At 35.2% G+C, this 16222-nt stretch overlaps 1 protein-coding gene across 1 annotated transcript; it reads left to right on the forward strand.

Moving 5' to 3' along the window:
• Positions 1-4110: 4110 nt before the first annotated feature.
• On the forward strand, positions 4111-5037 carry LOC138835633 (olfactory receptor 6F1). Its single transcript, XM_070034106.1, has one exon. It carries the CDS (start codon positions 4111-4113, stop codon positions 5035-5037), a length of 927 nt encoding a protein of 308 aa, XP_069890207.1.
• The last annotated feature ends 11185 nt before the right edge of the window (positions 5038-16222 follow it).

Raw genomic sequence — 16222 nt, forward strand, 5'->3', positions numbered from 1 at the left:
GCAGCTATGGAAGATTAGAAAAAGGAGAGAAGTAGGAAGAGGGTCCACTGTCCTGGATCTTAGGGGTGGCCACCAGGGATTTGGACTGGTGAAAGAGTGTGTGTATCTTAAAGGTAATCTATTGGAGACATGGTACAAAATGGTTAAGGCTACTTTAATGAAATGATCAAAAGTACAAAACATTTTGTTATCCTGTGCATGGTCAATACCATGATTTTCTAATATTTCTTGAAATTACTGTAAAAAAGACACTTCATAGGAAGTTTTGTAAAGAGTTTGATTTAGTGGTTACACTGTGATTCATTTGATACTAAATGTGTTTTACACAAACCAGGACTAATGATCTAAGATTTGTAACCCCACCTACTGAAGAAGCACAACCAGAAAGATGGAATGTTTGAGGCCAGACTAGCAAAGAAAGATCAAATCTAAAAAAAAAAAACAAAAACAAAACAAACAGAACAACAAACCAATGTGTTGGCAGTGGAGGCAGATACATGGCTATGATACTAAAATTTCAATTTACTTATTTATTTTGTGAGAGCTAGAATGTGTGTGAGTATGTGAGAGAGAGAGAGACAGAGACAGAGACAGAGTATGTTTGTGTGTGCATGTGCATATGTGTGCTGGGCCCAAGGTTTGAAATCAGGGTTTGGGTACTCTCCATGAGCTTTTTTACTTACGTCTAGTGCTCTACCACTTGAGCCACAGCTCCACTTCTGGCTTTTTTTTTCTTTTGGTAGTTAATTGGATATAAGATTTTCACAACTTTCCTGCCTAGGCTGGTCAAACTGCCATACCCAGATTTCAGGGTCCTGAGTAGGTAAGATTACAGATTTCCTTGATATATTTGGCCAAAGTACAAAAATGATACATTATGAATTTATGTGTTAATTCAAACTTGCTTCCTTTATTTGGGGACTATTGTGAATTGAACCCAGTTCTTGTTTATGCTAAGCACTTATTCTACTCAAGAGTTAGGTTCCCAAAAATCAAGTTGTTTAATCTTTGTTGGATCTTATTTCTCATGACTCTTTAAACTTTGTGGCTCATTCAAGAAAAAAAAGTCTCATTCTATAAATTAATAGAAATTATTATTATATGTAAAAAATAAAAACCTTTTATTTCCACAAATCTAGTAATTTTACAATGGTTTTCTAAAAATAAAATGATTGGAAAGATTCTGCAGCCATCCATTTAGAAAGACAGTATAAGTTCATATATCTTTGAACTAAACCTAATGACCCAAGAGAGAGAACCAACCTCCAGAGGATTCATCCCAACACAAGCAGCTCCTTAATAACAAATTGTTTTCAGATCAATCTCACTTTGCTGAAGTGGAGAAAATGTTAAGACTCCAGAATGAAGATGAAGGTAACTAGGACAGGAAAGGATCCGATGGAAAAGACAAAGAAGAGACAGAAACGTAAAGAGAAGTTTCTAAGAGCTTAGGAGACGGAGTTAAACTATGATGAATGAAAAAAGAAATAAAGTATAACATAAGGAAATGAGAGAAGACTGAAAGGGAAGGAGGAAGGGAGAGGGAGAGAAAAAATTTATTTCAATCAGAATACTGCATTTTTACATAAAATCATGTCATGAAAGTGGGAAAAGGTACATTCAGAAGGCACAATGTATGTAGTTTATTAAATTTTATGGGGAGAAATTTGCACCTGGGTAAGTTTTTATCCAATCTTTACCAGGTTTTTAAATTACATATTTGTGTTATGTGAGAGATCCATCATAATTGACTTAAAATTTAACAAGCATGTGAAGTCTTCTTAAAATCAGACACATTCTAAATGTAGTTACTTTGCATAACATATTGGCTATGTTCTGTATTCAACAATCAAACTGTCTATGAATGACAAACACAATTATTTTACTCTGGTATTTTTTTTTGTCGGTCACAGGGCATGAACTCAGGGTTTATGGAGTTTCCTGCTCAGGCTGGCTTTGAACTGTGATCCTCAGATCTCAACCTCCTGAGTAGCTAGAATTACAGGTGTGATACACCAGAGCCCAGCTTAATTTTAAAAATCAAATAGTAGTTAATTTTTAAAAAGTCAAACTTTTTCTTTCCCTTATTTAACTTTAGATGAGAGATTCTGAAACAGGATCTCTCTAGCTTTACATCAAGCCTGAGATCCTCCTGCAATGTCCTCAGAATCAGTTACAAGCACTGAATCTCATTTAGGTTGTCCTAGACTTTACACTAAAAACACCTACTTACTGATAGAACAATAAAAATCAGGTTTTTAAATATGGAACATGATTACTGTTTCAAGTTCACATGAGTTTGTGATATTTGGAAAACTTGGTGACTTAATTGAAAGTAAATCTAAGAATGTTATTAATTATATGATGGCAGATATTATATTTACTCTCCAGTTTTAACTTATCAACATTTGCACTTTAAATTTTGGAAATGAAATAGATGAATATAATTGTTCAAATCCCATACTCAGAAAAGTTAAAACCTTGTCATTTCATACAGTGGATTTTTCAAAAGAAAATTTTTTTTGACCAGAAATTCTCAGTTTAATATGAATTAAACTATCATCTTTGTGAATCCACCAGCCAGATGTCTGAGGGATTTTCAGAAAACCACAAGTTGTATCTACCATGTTTTAAATGCTGTGACTTTGAGATCAAATTAAAGGTTCTCACTCCCCACTTTGGACCACCCACTTCTAAAGGTAGTTTCCTCATCTGTGAAGCTTAGATCATAGTAAGGAAATTATGCATCTAGGATTGATAAAGTTCATGTTCCATGTCAGTCACTGACTGGTAAACTAGCATTCACACTGTCTTGAGTGTTGTAACAGCAGAAAGAAACTTCTTTTCTTCACTCATTCTGAAGAAAATTGGCTGACAATACTATACAAATAACAGATTAACAAGAGATAACATAACAAAGGATAACTGGCAGACTAAAAAGACATAATGGTGAAAATGGTTAGGCAATAAATTGAGCAAGCTCTTATTGGTTGGTATTCCTTCTGTTTTTCTCTTTGTTCTGTCTTGTCTCTGGATATAGGCCAGAACACTTGTCATTAGAGGGTCATCAAGGGAGAGAAAGGAGAAGCTAAGAGAGTAATCTTCCAGCATTTGCAGTTTTATCAATTGCCTTAGCTTCAAGGCCCCCAAATTACTGTTTCTTTCATTATAAAGACATGGTGATCCTTAAAGTTTGTGTTTCAAAACAGGACTACTGAACAATAAAAAAGCAATTTTCACATTGACTCTTGAACTAGCTGTTTCTCTTATAGACACCTGCTCCTCCTGAGAGGTTGAAGCACATTTAATATATATTGAAATTTCTTCAAGAAAACTTGGAAAGCCATTACTTATGACTATCTTTTCTAGTTCTTGTTGTTCTGAGCCACATCGAGTAGGTAAGATGATTTTTCATTGATGAGATGATAATCTAGATTCTTTTGCTATCATAGGAAATCTTGAAAACAAACACACAAAAAGAAAAACAGCTGCAGGAATAAGGGAAATTTTCAGCAAAGCTGCCATCCAGATTCCTGTGCCATAGTTAGCCTGGGCTACAAATTTGAGTTTATGCAGGAAGTTTGGTGTTGAGGAGTGTAGAAACCTGATGCCAAGACAGAACATTCCTATTAATTACTAATCAAGTTTACTTGCAGATATAACAGTCGTATCTTTCATACTGATCTTCTAATTCATGGGGACTGGGCTGAAAACAGTATTCAGTATGTATGTATGTATGTATGTATGTATGTATGTATGTATGTATGTATATACAGAGGTATGTGTGTATTTTCATTGGTACTGGGGCTTGAACCCAGGGATTTGTGCTGTTGCTAGCTTATTTTCATTCTAAGCGAAGGCTCTACCCATTTAAGCCACAACTCTTATCCAGGTTTTTGCTGGTTAATTGGAAATAGCATGACTCAGACTTGTCTATCTAGGCTGGTGTAGAAGAGCAGTCCTTAGATCTCAGCTTCTTGAGTATCTAGAATTACGGGCATGAGCCACTGGCTCGCAGCTAAAAAAAATTCTTTTTATGTTTCTAGGAACTGCATGATTGGACCAAATCCCTCATTTTGTGCTTCTTTCTCCTACCATATAAACCAAGTAATGACTACCAAAAATGAGAGTTTACTACAGGATTTTCTCTTACTGGGTTTTCCCGGGACCCAGGCCCTTCAGCTATCTCTTTTCATGCTCTTTCTTGTGATGTACCTACTCACAATTGTGGGTAACGTGGCTATCCTGTTGTTGGTGAGTACTTCCCAGCAGTTACATACCCCCATGTACTTCTTTTTGAGCAACCTTTCTTTCCTGGAGATTTGGTATACCACAGCTGCAGTCCCCAAAGCCCTAGCCATTCTGCTGGGGAGAAGCCGAACTATATCCTTTGCAAGTTGTCTTTTGCAGATGTACTTGGTTTTCTCATTAGGCTGCACAGAATACTTTCTCCTGGCAGCCATGGCTTATGACCGCTATCTGGCCATCTGCTTTCCTCTACACTATGGGGCCATCATGAGCAGCCTTCTCTCAGTGCAGCTGGCTCTGGGCTCCTGGGTCTGTGGTTTCTTGGCCATTGCAGTGCCAACAGCACTCATCAGCAGCCTATCCTTCTGTGGCCCTCGTGCTATCAATCACTTCTTCTGTGACATTGCACCTTGGATAGCCCTGGCTTGCACGAGCACAAAGGCAGTGGAGCTGGTGTCTTTTGGGATTGCTTTTGTGGTCATCTTGAGTTCCTGTCTTATCACATTGGTCTCCTACATATACATTATCAACACCATCCTCAGAATCCCGTCTGGCAGTGGCCGAAGCAAAGCCTTTTCCACTTGCTCCTCCCATCTCACTGTGGTGCTCATCTGGTATGGGTCCACCATTTTCCTTCATGTTCGCACCTCCATCAAAGATGCTTTAGATCTGACCAAAGCTGTCCATGTCCTCAACACAGTGGTGACTCCAGTGCTAAATCCCTTCATCTATACTCTACGCAACAAGGAAGTCAGAGAAACTCTTCTGAAGAAATGGAAGAGGAAATGAATCTCCAACATAACAAATGGTTTGTAAATTGTAGTCAGTATCTCTGCAGAGATAACATGTAGGATCAAGGAAAATCAGAATCTTTGATTCAAGGACAGATGAGAGCAAAGGGAAAACAACCTTATAATTCAAAAGGAACAATAAAAATAATAATCATGTGTTACTGTTTCTACATTCGTTTTTCTTTTTTATTATTGTTATTGTATAGGTGATGTACAGAGGGGTTAGAGGTACATAAGTCAAGAAATGAGTACATTTCTTTTTGAACACCGTTGCCACTTTCCTTGCTTTCTCCCAGTTTTCCCTCCTGACCTCCTCCCTCACAAATTATATATCAGAAAACGTGGTATATGTATACAGTGGAATCCTACAGTTCCATCAGAAAGAATGGTAAAGTGGCGCTGGAGCTCAAGTGGTAGAGCACTCGCCTTGAGCTGAAGAGCTGAGGGACAGCGCCCAGGCCCAGAGTTCAAGCCCCATGACCGACAACAAAAAAAAAAAGAATAGTAATTGTACCATTCATAAGGAAATTGAAAGAATTTGAAAAAATTACATTGATACATTCTTACATGAGAATAAAATGTTTTAGTATAAGCATACATTACTTTTTTAAACAAAAATCACATTTAATTAGTGTCTCCCAACTTTGACTTATAAAATGAATATAATTTTATTGATTTTATTTATTGCATTAATGAGGGAACATCATGAAAACTCAACCTTTATTATTAAATTAGTTTATTTTATAATCTAAGTGAAAATATTATAGAGTTCTATTTGTGAAATAGGGGACATGAGAAATAGAGAGATTTTAAATAAGTAAAAGTGTTCATGAAATTAATAGGCAGTGATTTCAATATAGTATGTTTTCTTTGTACAGAATACAGTAAAATAGATGAGGATGGGGTTAGAAACGGGATAATTTTAGTGTGTCACATTTGATGCAGGAGGAACATGAAGAACAAGACCATCTAAAATGTTGGTGTTGTACGATTAAAATGTATCAGCATTAGAAAGTGAAAATTGTGTGTTCTGATGAGTGCCAAGACAAAGTCCCTGAGATCTGAGCACCCACTAGTTTCAATAAATGACAATAAGAAGCAATAATCATAGGTATTTGGTTCCTGTTCAAAGGAATTACATCAGTAGGAAATAAAGTGTAGTACCTTCCTTTTAAACCACCGATGCACAGAAGTTTTATTTCCTAAAAATTACCCTTTTCCAATGATTATGGATGAGAAACAGTTCATCAAGTCCAGGTGGCTTCTGTTGGTTCTATCCATCTGCTTGCCATTGTAGAGAGTGGAATGCTGAGTGGAAGTTATCTCCTAGGCCTAGGTTGTTTATATTTTCAAATATTTGAAATATATTTGAAATATCTGAAACTTGCCCTAGTTTCAAGTATGTACTGTGCAAGGAAAAAAACAAGCCAGATATATATTTTAAAGAAATAGGAAAATATGTTTTGTTATGAGGATGATACACACCAAGTTTCAAAAGGTCTATGTTAAAAGTCTACTGCCTAAGGTACTATAGGAGCAATAGGTATTAGAAGCACCACAAGCACTACCCCTTTACAAAAGATTTAATTCTGGTGCCCTGTATTTTATATATACATTTTTCTAATATGGGGAGGGGAAGGGAAATAACAAAATGCTGAAACAAGTATATAGGCTGACCCATTGTAACAATGAGATGTACAAGACACTACATTGAAAATAAACATTACAACTTCAGTTGGGGAGGAGGGAGAAATTGGGAAGGTGGGGAAGGAAGGAATAGTAGGGGAAAAACAAAGGAGGGGGTAACAATGCTCTATAAGAAATGTACTCATTACCTTATTTATGTAACTGTAATCCCTTGTACAGTATCTTTACAATAATATATATATATATATATATATAAGAAAAGCATGATGCATTTATCTAAAGTTTTATACAACAAATAAACTCAAAGCAATGAAGATTCTAAAATTCAGGGAAAACTGTATTTTTTATGTTTCAATTCAATGAGGATTGAACAGTCAAGCTTAAAAGTGATTGGATAAAAGAGTAATCTGAGGAGAAATCTCTTACGGTCTATTCATCAGATTTATTTAGCCTGCAACATTCCTTCTTTATGATGTTGAGAAGGGAGCTGTCTGTCAAATGAAGGTCTTCCAGAAAGAAGGGAGACTACAAAGTGATGGTGCTAGTTATTAGAGCTGACTTTGGGAAAGAGGAATGCTATTTCTGACCTCATTTGGGGAAGAGAAATTCTATCTAAAATTGTCAGCTGTGCAATATACACAACCATTCTAGTGTCATATATAGGTTTAGGATCTGAATTTATGTCATTGACATGGAAAATGATTCTAAGGAAAATTATATATTGTTAAAGTGGGATCAGGACCATGAAACTCGATTAGGAGTTTATTATTATTATTTAAAAAACACATAATAGTCCATGATGAAAATTTAAAAATCATAGTTCATGGAACATCAACTATGGGATTCATTGGGTGGTTGGTAAATACCAACTGTATTGTAAGAATACAAATTATAGCACATAAAATTATTAAAAACCATAAATGAATAATAATGAAAGTAAAACCATAAAAGAATATGTTTCAAGTAGAAACCATGTACCTCATTTTAAATTCAAAGGTTTTCATCAAATATAGTGACTAGCCAGAAAACTTGAAATTAATGAAAAACAGATATTTTACTTTTATCTACCAGAAAAAAACCAAAACTAAATGTAATCAGGAGAGTTCTACACCAATATGGGAAAATGTCAACAAAAATAGACACTATAAAACATAATCACATAAAATACTAGAAAAGTACAATAACTGAAATAATTCATTAGGGAAGATGCAGTAGGAAAAGTAAGTAAATAGATTAACTTATTATAATAAACTTAATGTAAGTAATTTAAAATTGCCTACTTATGAAACTAAAAGATTATAAAATGTAGAAAGGTGAAGAAAAATTAAGAGAATTATGGTACACTGTTAAGTATTCAAGTATATAATATATATTATAGATGTTCCAGTAGGTTTTTTTTATTGTGAAAATACCATACAAAGGGGTTACAATTACATGGGTAAGGTAATGAGCACATTTCTTATCAAGCATTGTTGCCTCCTCCTTTGTTTCCCCTTCCCATCCCTTCCCATCTCCCCCCCTCACTGCCCACCCCCAGCCAAAGTTGTAAAGTTCATTTTTCCACATAATGTCTTGTACATTTCATTGTTGCAAGGGGTCCACCTGTATCCCTATTTAAACATTTGTTTTTTCCCTTCCCCTCCACAAATTCTACCATCATCAAATACAGTGGGGGAGGGACAAACAAAGCAACAAAGAAATCTTCTTATAAATATGTTAAAACAATAGCAAGAAAGAAAAAACATTTGAATCCTTATCTTGGGGTTCATTTTGCCTAACATCATCTTATCTGACCGTTTCTGCTTGTCTCAGACATATACTAGCTGTTGCAAATAAGAGAAACCATGGGACCTATGTTTCTTTGGGCCTGGCTTACTTCACTTAATATAATTTTTTTACCTGTTTCTTTTTTTATTGTGAAAATACCATACAGGGAGGTTACAATTACATGGGCAAGGTAATGAGTACATTTCTTATCAAGCATTGTTGCCTCCTCCTTTGTTTCCCCTTCCCATCCCTTCCCATCTCCCACCCACCCACCCCCAACCTCCCCTGCTCCAACCCCCTCCTCCACTCCCCTCCAATTTCCTTTTTCAACATAACAACTTGTACATCTCATTGTTGCAATGGGTTCACCTGTATCCCTATTTAAGCAATTTGTTTTTTCCCTTCCCCTCCACAAATTATACCAACATCAGACCAACCCAGATGCCCCTGAGTAGATGAATGGATCAAGAAAATGTGGTATATATACACAATGGAATTCTATGCCTCCATCAGAAAGAATGACATTGCCCCATTTGTTAGGAAATGGAAAGACTTGGAAAAAATCATATTAAGTGAAGAAAGCCAGGCCCAAAGAAACATAGGTTCCATGGTTTCTCTTATATTCAATAACTAGTATATGTCTGAGACAAGCAGAAAAGGTCAGATATAAGGATTCAAATGTTTTTTCTTTCTTGCAATTGTTTCTAACATAATTATAAGATGATTTCTCTGTTGTTTTCTATGTCCCTCCCCCATGATATAGCCCCTGCTTTCACTGTAATATAATTTTTTCCACTTTCCACTTCCTAACAAATGGAGCAATGTCATTCTTTCTGATGAAGGCATAGAGGAGAGAGGATCAAAAGAATATATTAAAGGGATATGCTGGGCATCAGTGGCTCACACCTGTAATCCTAGCTACTCAGGAGGCCGAGATCTGATGATCACAGTTCAGAGTCAGCCAGGGCAGGAAAGTCCAGGAGACTCTTATCTCCAATAAACCACCAGAAAACTAGGAGTGATGCTGTGGCTCAAGTGGTAAAGTGCTAACCTGAGCTGAAGGGCTGAGGGATAGCTCCCAGGCCCAGAGTTCAAGCCCCAAGACTACCACCACCACCACCAACAACCAAGGGACAAAAGAATATATAAAATCGAGGTACACTTGGCTCATATCTGTAATTCCAGCTACTCAGGAGACTGAGTTCTCAGTAATTTCAGTTCTAAGCCAGTCCAGGTAGAAAAGCCCATTAGATTGTCTCCAAATGTCACCACAAGAATTTGGGCTGGAATCACAGTTCAACCCAAGAAAAGAAGCTAAGAAATTTCCAATTTAAACTCCAGTACTACCTAAAGAATAAATAAGTAAAAAGAGTGTGTATGTATACATATATATATACACACACATATATATACACACATATACAAAATGATTAAAAATGTTTCAAGTGGATAACAGATACATGAATTTGCACTTCTAAGAAGTTCAACAAGGCCAGGCGCCAGTGGCTCATGCCTGTAATCCTAGATACTCAGGAGGCTGAGATCTGAGGATTGTGGTTCAAAGCCAGCACAGGCAGGTAGGAAGGTCTGTAGGACTCTTATCTCCAATTAACCACAGAAAATCGGAAGTGGCACTGAGGCTCAAGTGGTAGAGTTCTGGCCTTGAGCTGAAGAGCTTAGGGACAATGCCAGGCCAAGTTCAAGCCCCATGCCAACCAAAAAAAAAAAAAAAACAAGAACCTCTACAAATTCTATGTAAGATGAATTCAAAAGATCCATGCATTATAAACAAACTTTCAAAGACAAAGAATATTGAAAGCAGAAGAGAGGAGTGGGGCTTATGAAATTCAAAGCAATTGCAATATGATTAATTAAAATTATGCAATGTATCCTCTCCAAACATGAAAGAATGAAATTGAAAATCAACAGAATGTAGGAGGGAAAGTAGAAGAAAAATAAAGGGGGGGTGGTGGTAAACAACATTTAACAAGAAATGTACTCACTACTTTATGTATGTCACTATAAACCCTCTATACATAAGCTTCACAATAAAATTAAATTAAAAAAGAAAATTCAAAAATAACAACTATGAATAATATATACTTTTTTATGCACTAGGGTACATGTGTGTGGTGTATAGTGATACTTGAACTCGGGGCCTTCAGCTCTTGCTTGGCTTTTGGGCTCAGGGCTAATAACTTCTCACTTCATCCACAATTTCCTGTCTTACTTCTTGCTGGTTAATTGAAGATGATCAGTTTTATGTTATATTCAACTGAAAACCAAATCATGTTGCCACAGTGAATGTTTGCAAACTTTGTTTAAATCCTCATTTTGAAATTTACTTCCAGTCCCCCCTATTGATTTTTATTCAGGGCCAAGAATCAAACCCAGAGCCCTGCACATGATAGGCAAATGCCCTTCTACTGAGCTACACCTTCAGTCCCTCCTTTCCTAATTTCTATTGAGAAGGGAAGAAATATAATTGTTTTAATAAGTGTGTTCTCAGTGTCTCTCATTATTCAAGATCCAACTCCATGAAGACATTTTCTTAGAGTACAGTTTGGTCTTCATAGAGAAATGATGAAACTCTGAGGCCAAGTCATGCCATATCATAATTAGTAATCAGTGCAGGCTTGTTTTAATTGTTCCTTTGAGATCCATTCTTTTCTTTTTGCAGACTGGCCCAAGATGCTGTCCCTGGGGCCCATAGTATTTGAGTGAGGAACCAGACTGTTGATTGATCATAAGAATAAATGAGACAGTACTTAAGCAAGCATGAGATATAGTAAGGCAGAAAATAGATAGGGACTACTGTATGTGTTTCCTATTGTTCCAGTGAGTTAGTACAAGTCATCATTCAAACACAGCAATATATCCTACAAAGAGCTAAAGTGAGTATCTGTCTGATTTTTATGTTGATCATAAAATTGAAACCAAATAGAGATTTTTTGTGAATCAAGTAATGTATTAGATACTTTTTAACAACAGCATTAGAGAAAATGTATCCAAAAACTATAATTATAATTTAATTCAGAGCAGAGAAAGCTATCTAATAATACTTGTGTTTATATTGTACTTACAAATTTAACAGAAAATCAGCTTAGGTGATTATAGTGATACCAACTTGTATGTTTGAGATATAGTTTTTCTAAATTGGCATATAATTTAATTTCAATAGTTTTAAAATGAGCTTTCAAACATTGTCATTGTATGAGGATTTGAAGTAGCCCTGAGTTGCTTCAAATATCTGAGAATCTCTTATCAACTCTGGAATAAAGTGAGTGATAAACTTGAAGTTAAATTAGAAAATTGAGCCCTTCTAAAACATAGAGAATAAAGTCCTTTGAGTGTTAAAGAATGACTGGAATTCTAAGGAACAGGCATGGTATTGATGACTTGGGGTGACTTACAGTGCCCCAACTGCCTCAGTTTCCCTGAGACTAAAACAAGGTCTTCAGACATTGAATCTCAATAATTTGATATGTACTTTTAGGAAAAAACTTTCCTTTGCATTGTGAAAATGCCTCGCTATTAATAAAAACTCATGCTAAAACACAAATTTTGAAATTTAACTTTCAAATATTTCAATTTTAATTGGAGCAAGAGGAGGTTAATTTGATTAACTATAACATAAGCATGTGTGAAACTTTCTTGTACAAAAGAAAAGAAAAGAGGTTATGGTGAAAGTGTTAGCTTCTGGGGAAGGCTAAAAGAGAGAGTAAATAAGAATGAATATAGTCAAATACTTCATATGCCTAGAACAAGGAAGCTGGCTGAAATAACTTTAATAGGGAAGAAAGATGGTAGAAAATGAGGTATGTGATTATTTGGTACATTCTATTTATGTATAGAAACATTACATAAAAACTCCTTTGTACAATAAATATATAACAAATGCTGAAAAAAATTTTGTGTTTAAATTCTAAATAATAATTATTACTATTAATTGGTAATTCAATATATTCCCAGAATTGAACTAATAATGCATTTTCTTTTTTTATTTTTTGAGAGACTTTACTGAGATTTGAACTCAAGGACATGTGCTTCTTAGGCATACACTCTACTACTTGAGCTTTTACCTCATCTATTTTTTTCACTTTAGCTAATTTTTTAACTAGTCTCATATTTTTTGGCTTGGTGCCAGCTTTACACTATAATATTCCTACCTAGGCATCTTAGTAAGTGGGATTACAGGTCCATACATCTCATCCTTCATTATTTAATCCAAAGAGCAATTCAGCAATGTTATTACTGTCATGATCTCCACTTAATCAGGACAGATCAGAAATTAATTGCAGAATACTTGTTTAAAATTCAGATGACTACTTTTGTTCTCTTTATCTAAAAGATTGACTTTTAATTCCAAGTATAACTGACATTATGCAGTATTTGTCTTTCTCTTCCTGGCTCATTTCTTATAGTGCAAGCACCTCAATTGCAATCATACAATCTTAAATGATAAAGTTTTCATTATATACATATACCACATTTTCATTATTCGTTCTTCTACTGATGGACACATATGTTGATTCTGCACCTTGACTAATGGAATAATGCTGCAATGAAAATGTGAATGAAAAGATCATTTTTACATTCTAATTTCAGGACTTTTGAGTAAATTTCCAGAAGTAAGATTACTGGATCATGTAGGGCTTCTAACTTTAGTTTTTGATGAACAATCACACTATATTCTGAAATGATTACACTAACTCATGTTTCCACCAACAGTGTACAAATATTCTCTTTTAACCACACACCAACTAAAGTAGTTATCATTCATATTATAGCATAACTACTCAAATATTTGATAGCCCCTTGTAATTTTAGTTTACACTTCCAAGATGATTAGAAATAAGAAATACATTGTTGTCATTTATAGTTCTTTATTTTTGGAATATATCTATTCAGATCCTTTGTGAATTGTTTAATTTAGTTTTTGTTGTTGGTTTTTTTTGTTGTTTTGCCAATTCTGGGGCTTCAACTCAGAGCCTGGGCACTGTCTCTGAGCTTCTTGAGCCACTTGAGCCACAGCACCACTCTAGGCTTTTTCTCTTTATGTGGTACTGAGGAATCAAACCCAGGGTTTCATGCATGCTATTCAAGCACTCTACCACTAAGGCAGATTGCCAGCTTCAATTTAGTTTTTATCCTGAAGTTCTTGCCTATTTTAGATATCCTCTTCCTTCTAATCTGTAGGCTATCTCTTCATTCCATTTATTGTTTCCTTTGCTATGCAGGTACTTTTAGTTTAATGAACTCTCATTTTTTTTGCTTTATCTGTGTTTTTGAAATCCTATGCAAAAAAAAAATTGACCAGAGCACAGTCATGGAATCCTTATCCATTTTTTATAAAGCATGAGATATGTACATATCTACTTTTCTCAATGTTTTAATTAAGAAGACTATGCTTTCTCCATTATCATGCTCTTGAAATTTTGTAGATTATCAGTTGATCATAAATATTTGTAATTTGGAGAGGAGGTCAGTATTTCGCCATTAGTTGATATTGTTTTTACAAAGTCAACCTCATAGAAAAATAAAGTAAAAAAGAGGCTACAAAAGACTGGATTGAAACGATGAGGAGAGAGAGAAACTAATCAAAGATTATAAATTTTCAATTACACTTCAGCATTAAGTGTTAGCTATCTGTTATACTGCATAATTACAGCAGTTTATAACATTTTACATATAAAAATAGTTTTTAAGCCAGGCATTGATGGTTCATGCCTGTTAATTCAGGACATTGAGATCTGAGTATCAGTCAGGAAAATCCTTTAGACTCTTATCTCCAATTGAGCACCAAAAAAGCTGTAAGTGAAGCTGTGGCTCCTATGTTAGAGCAGTAGTCTTAAGCAAAAAAATCAGGGACAGTACCTAGGCCCTGAGTTCAAGCCCCAGGATAGGAAGGAAAGAAGGAAGGAAGGAAGGAAGGAAGGAAGGAAGGAAGGAAGGAAGGAAGGAAGGAAGGAAGGAAGGAAGGAAGGAAAGAAGGAAGGAAGGCAACCTACTAAAGAAAAACTGATATTTCTCAATTACATAACTAAGAAGAAATGGCTTTGGAATTCATGATTTGGGGAAATAGAATTTCCTAATGATATAGTCAGGGCCTCATTTTCAAGATATTGTGAACTTTGGATGTAAGGGTAACATCCAAGCTAGACTAATTACGATTGAAACATCCAAGAGAAACTATTTGTCATTGTTTAGACATCTATGGATAAAAGACAACATTCATCTCTATCTTGGATCAGTGGAAAAATTCTGAACAAATATTCTGTAGTTAACAGACACCCCTCATTCATACACATCATTCATCAACTAACCTATTGACCAACTATGAGAAACCCAACCAAAACCACAACTCCTTTGAGAAAGTTGCAACCATTAGAAGGACAAATGAGAAATACAGCCCCCAAGTTCTACCACCTTTGCTCTTAATGCAAGGCTAACAAACTAGAGGTGACTTCCCTATTGCTTTTGGAATAACGATATTTTGTATAATTTGAAATCAGTTATTGTGATAGCTACATCATTGCTTTTTGTTCAGGATTGCTTAGACTACTTGGAATCTTTTGTGTTTTCATCTGAATTTCAGGATTGCTTTCTATTTCAAAGAATGTCATTGAAATTTTTACTAGGATTGTACTGAATTAGTCTGTGGCTTTTGATAACCTGATCATTTTGACAATTTTTTTCTTTTAATTTAAATTTTATTGTAAAGGTGACATATACAGGGGTTACAGTTATATAAGTGAGGAAATGAGTACATTTTTAGTAGTGTCATACACTCCCTCCTTTTCTCCCAGTTATTCCCCTCCCTACCTCCTCCTCTCCAAGTTGTATAGTTCATTTCCAACGTGATGTCTAATAAGTGTCATTGTTGAATTGGTTCACCCTTTGTCCCACCATTTCTGAGCTTCCCCTTCTCCTCTCAAATCAGATAAACGTACATAAAAAACAAACCCATTAATAAATGGGCTAAAGACTTAAAAAGAGACTTCTAATAAGAACTAAGAAGGACTAATAGACAAATGAAGAAACGTCATCATCTCTGGCCATAAAAGAAATGCAAATCAAAACAATCTTGAGATTGGCCAGTAAGAATGGCCATTATCAAGAAAACTAATAATAACAGATGCTGGCAGGGATGCAGCCAAATGGGAACCCTATTACAGTTGGTGGAATGTAAATTTGTTCAACCACTCTGGAAGGCAGTATTGAGGTTCCTTAAATTACTAAACATAGAACTACCCTATATGGCCCAGCAATTCCACTCCTGGTCATTTATCCAGTAGACCACAAACTAGGCCAAAATAAAGCCACCAGCTCCATGTTCCTTGCAGCATTGTTTAGCACAGCTAAGATAGGCATCACCCCACATGTCCCTCAGTAAAGATCAAGAAAATATGGTGTATATATATCATATTTCATATATACCATATATATTTATTTGTATAAATTACAAGTCTATGTTTTCATCAGAAAGAATGATATTGCCACATTCATAAGGAAACTGAAAGACTTGGAAAAATTTATGTTAAGCAAAGTAATCCAGACCCAAAGAAACATAGGTTTCCATCATTTATAATAATAAAATATGCCTATAAATCAACAAGTAAACCCAATCGGTAGTAAATGACAAATAATTACACCTAGACATGATTAATTAAACAGCACTCTAAAACATTCACATAGTGAGAACAAAGGAGGATATTCTTAGGAGAGTATCATAAGGGATCAATAGCTACATGCATATGATCATATAA

This window comes from Dipodomys merriami, unplaced genomic scaffold (genome assembly GCF_024711535.1).
Source record: "Dipodomys merriami isolate MVZ:Mamm:240054 unplaced genomic scaffold, mDipMer1.0.p SCAF_24, whole genome shotgun sequence".
Taxonomy (NCBI): domain Eukaryota; kingdom Metazoa; phylum Chordata; class Mammalia; order Rodentia; family Heteromyidae; genus Dipodomys; species Dipodomys merriami.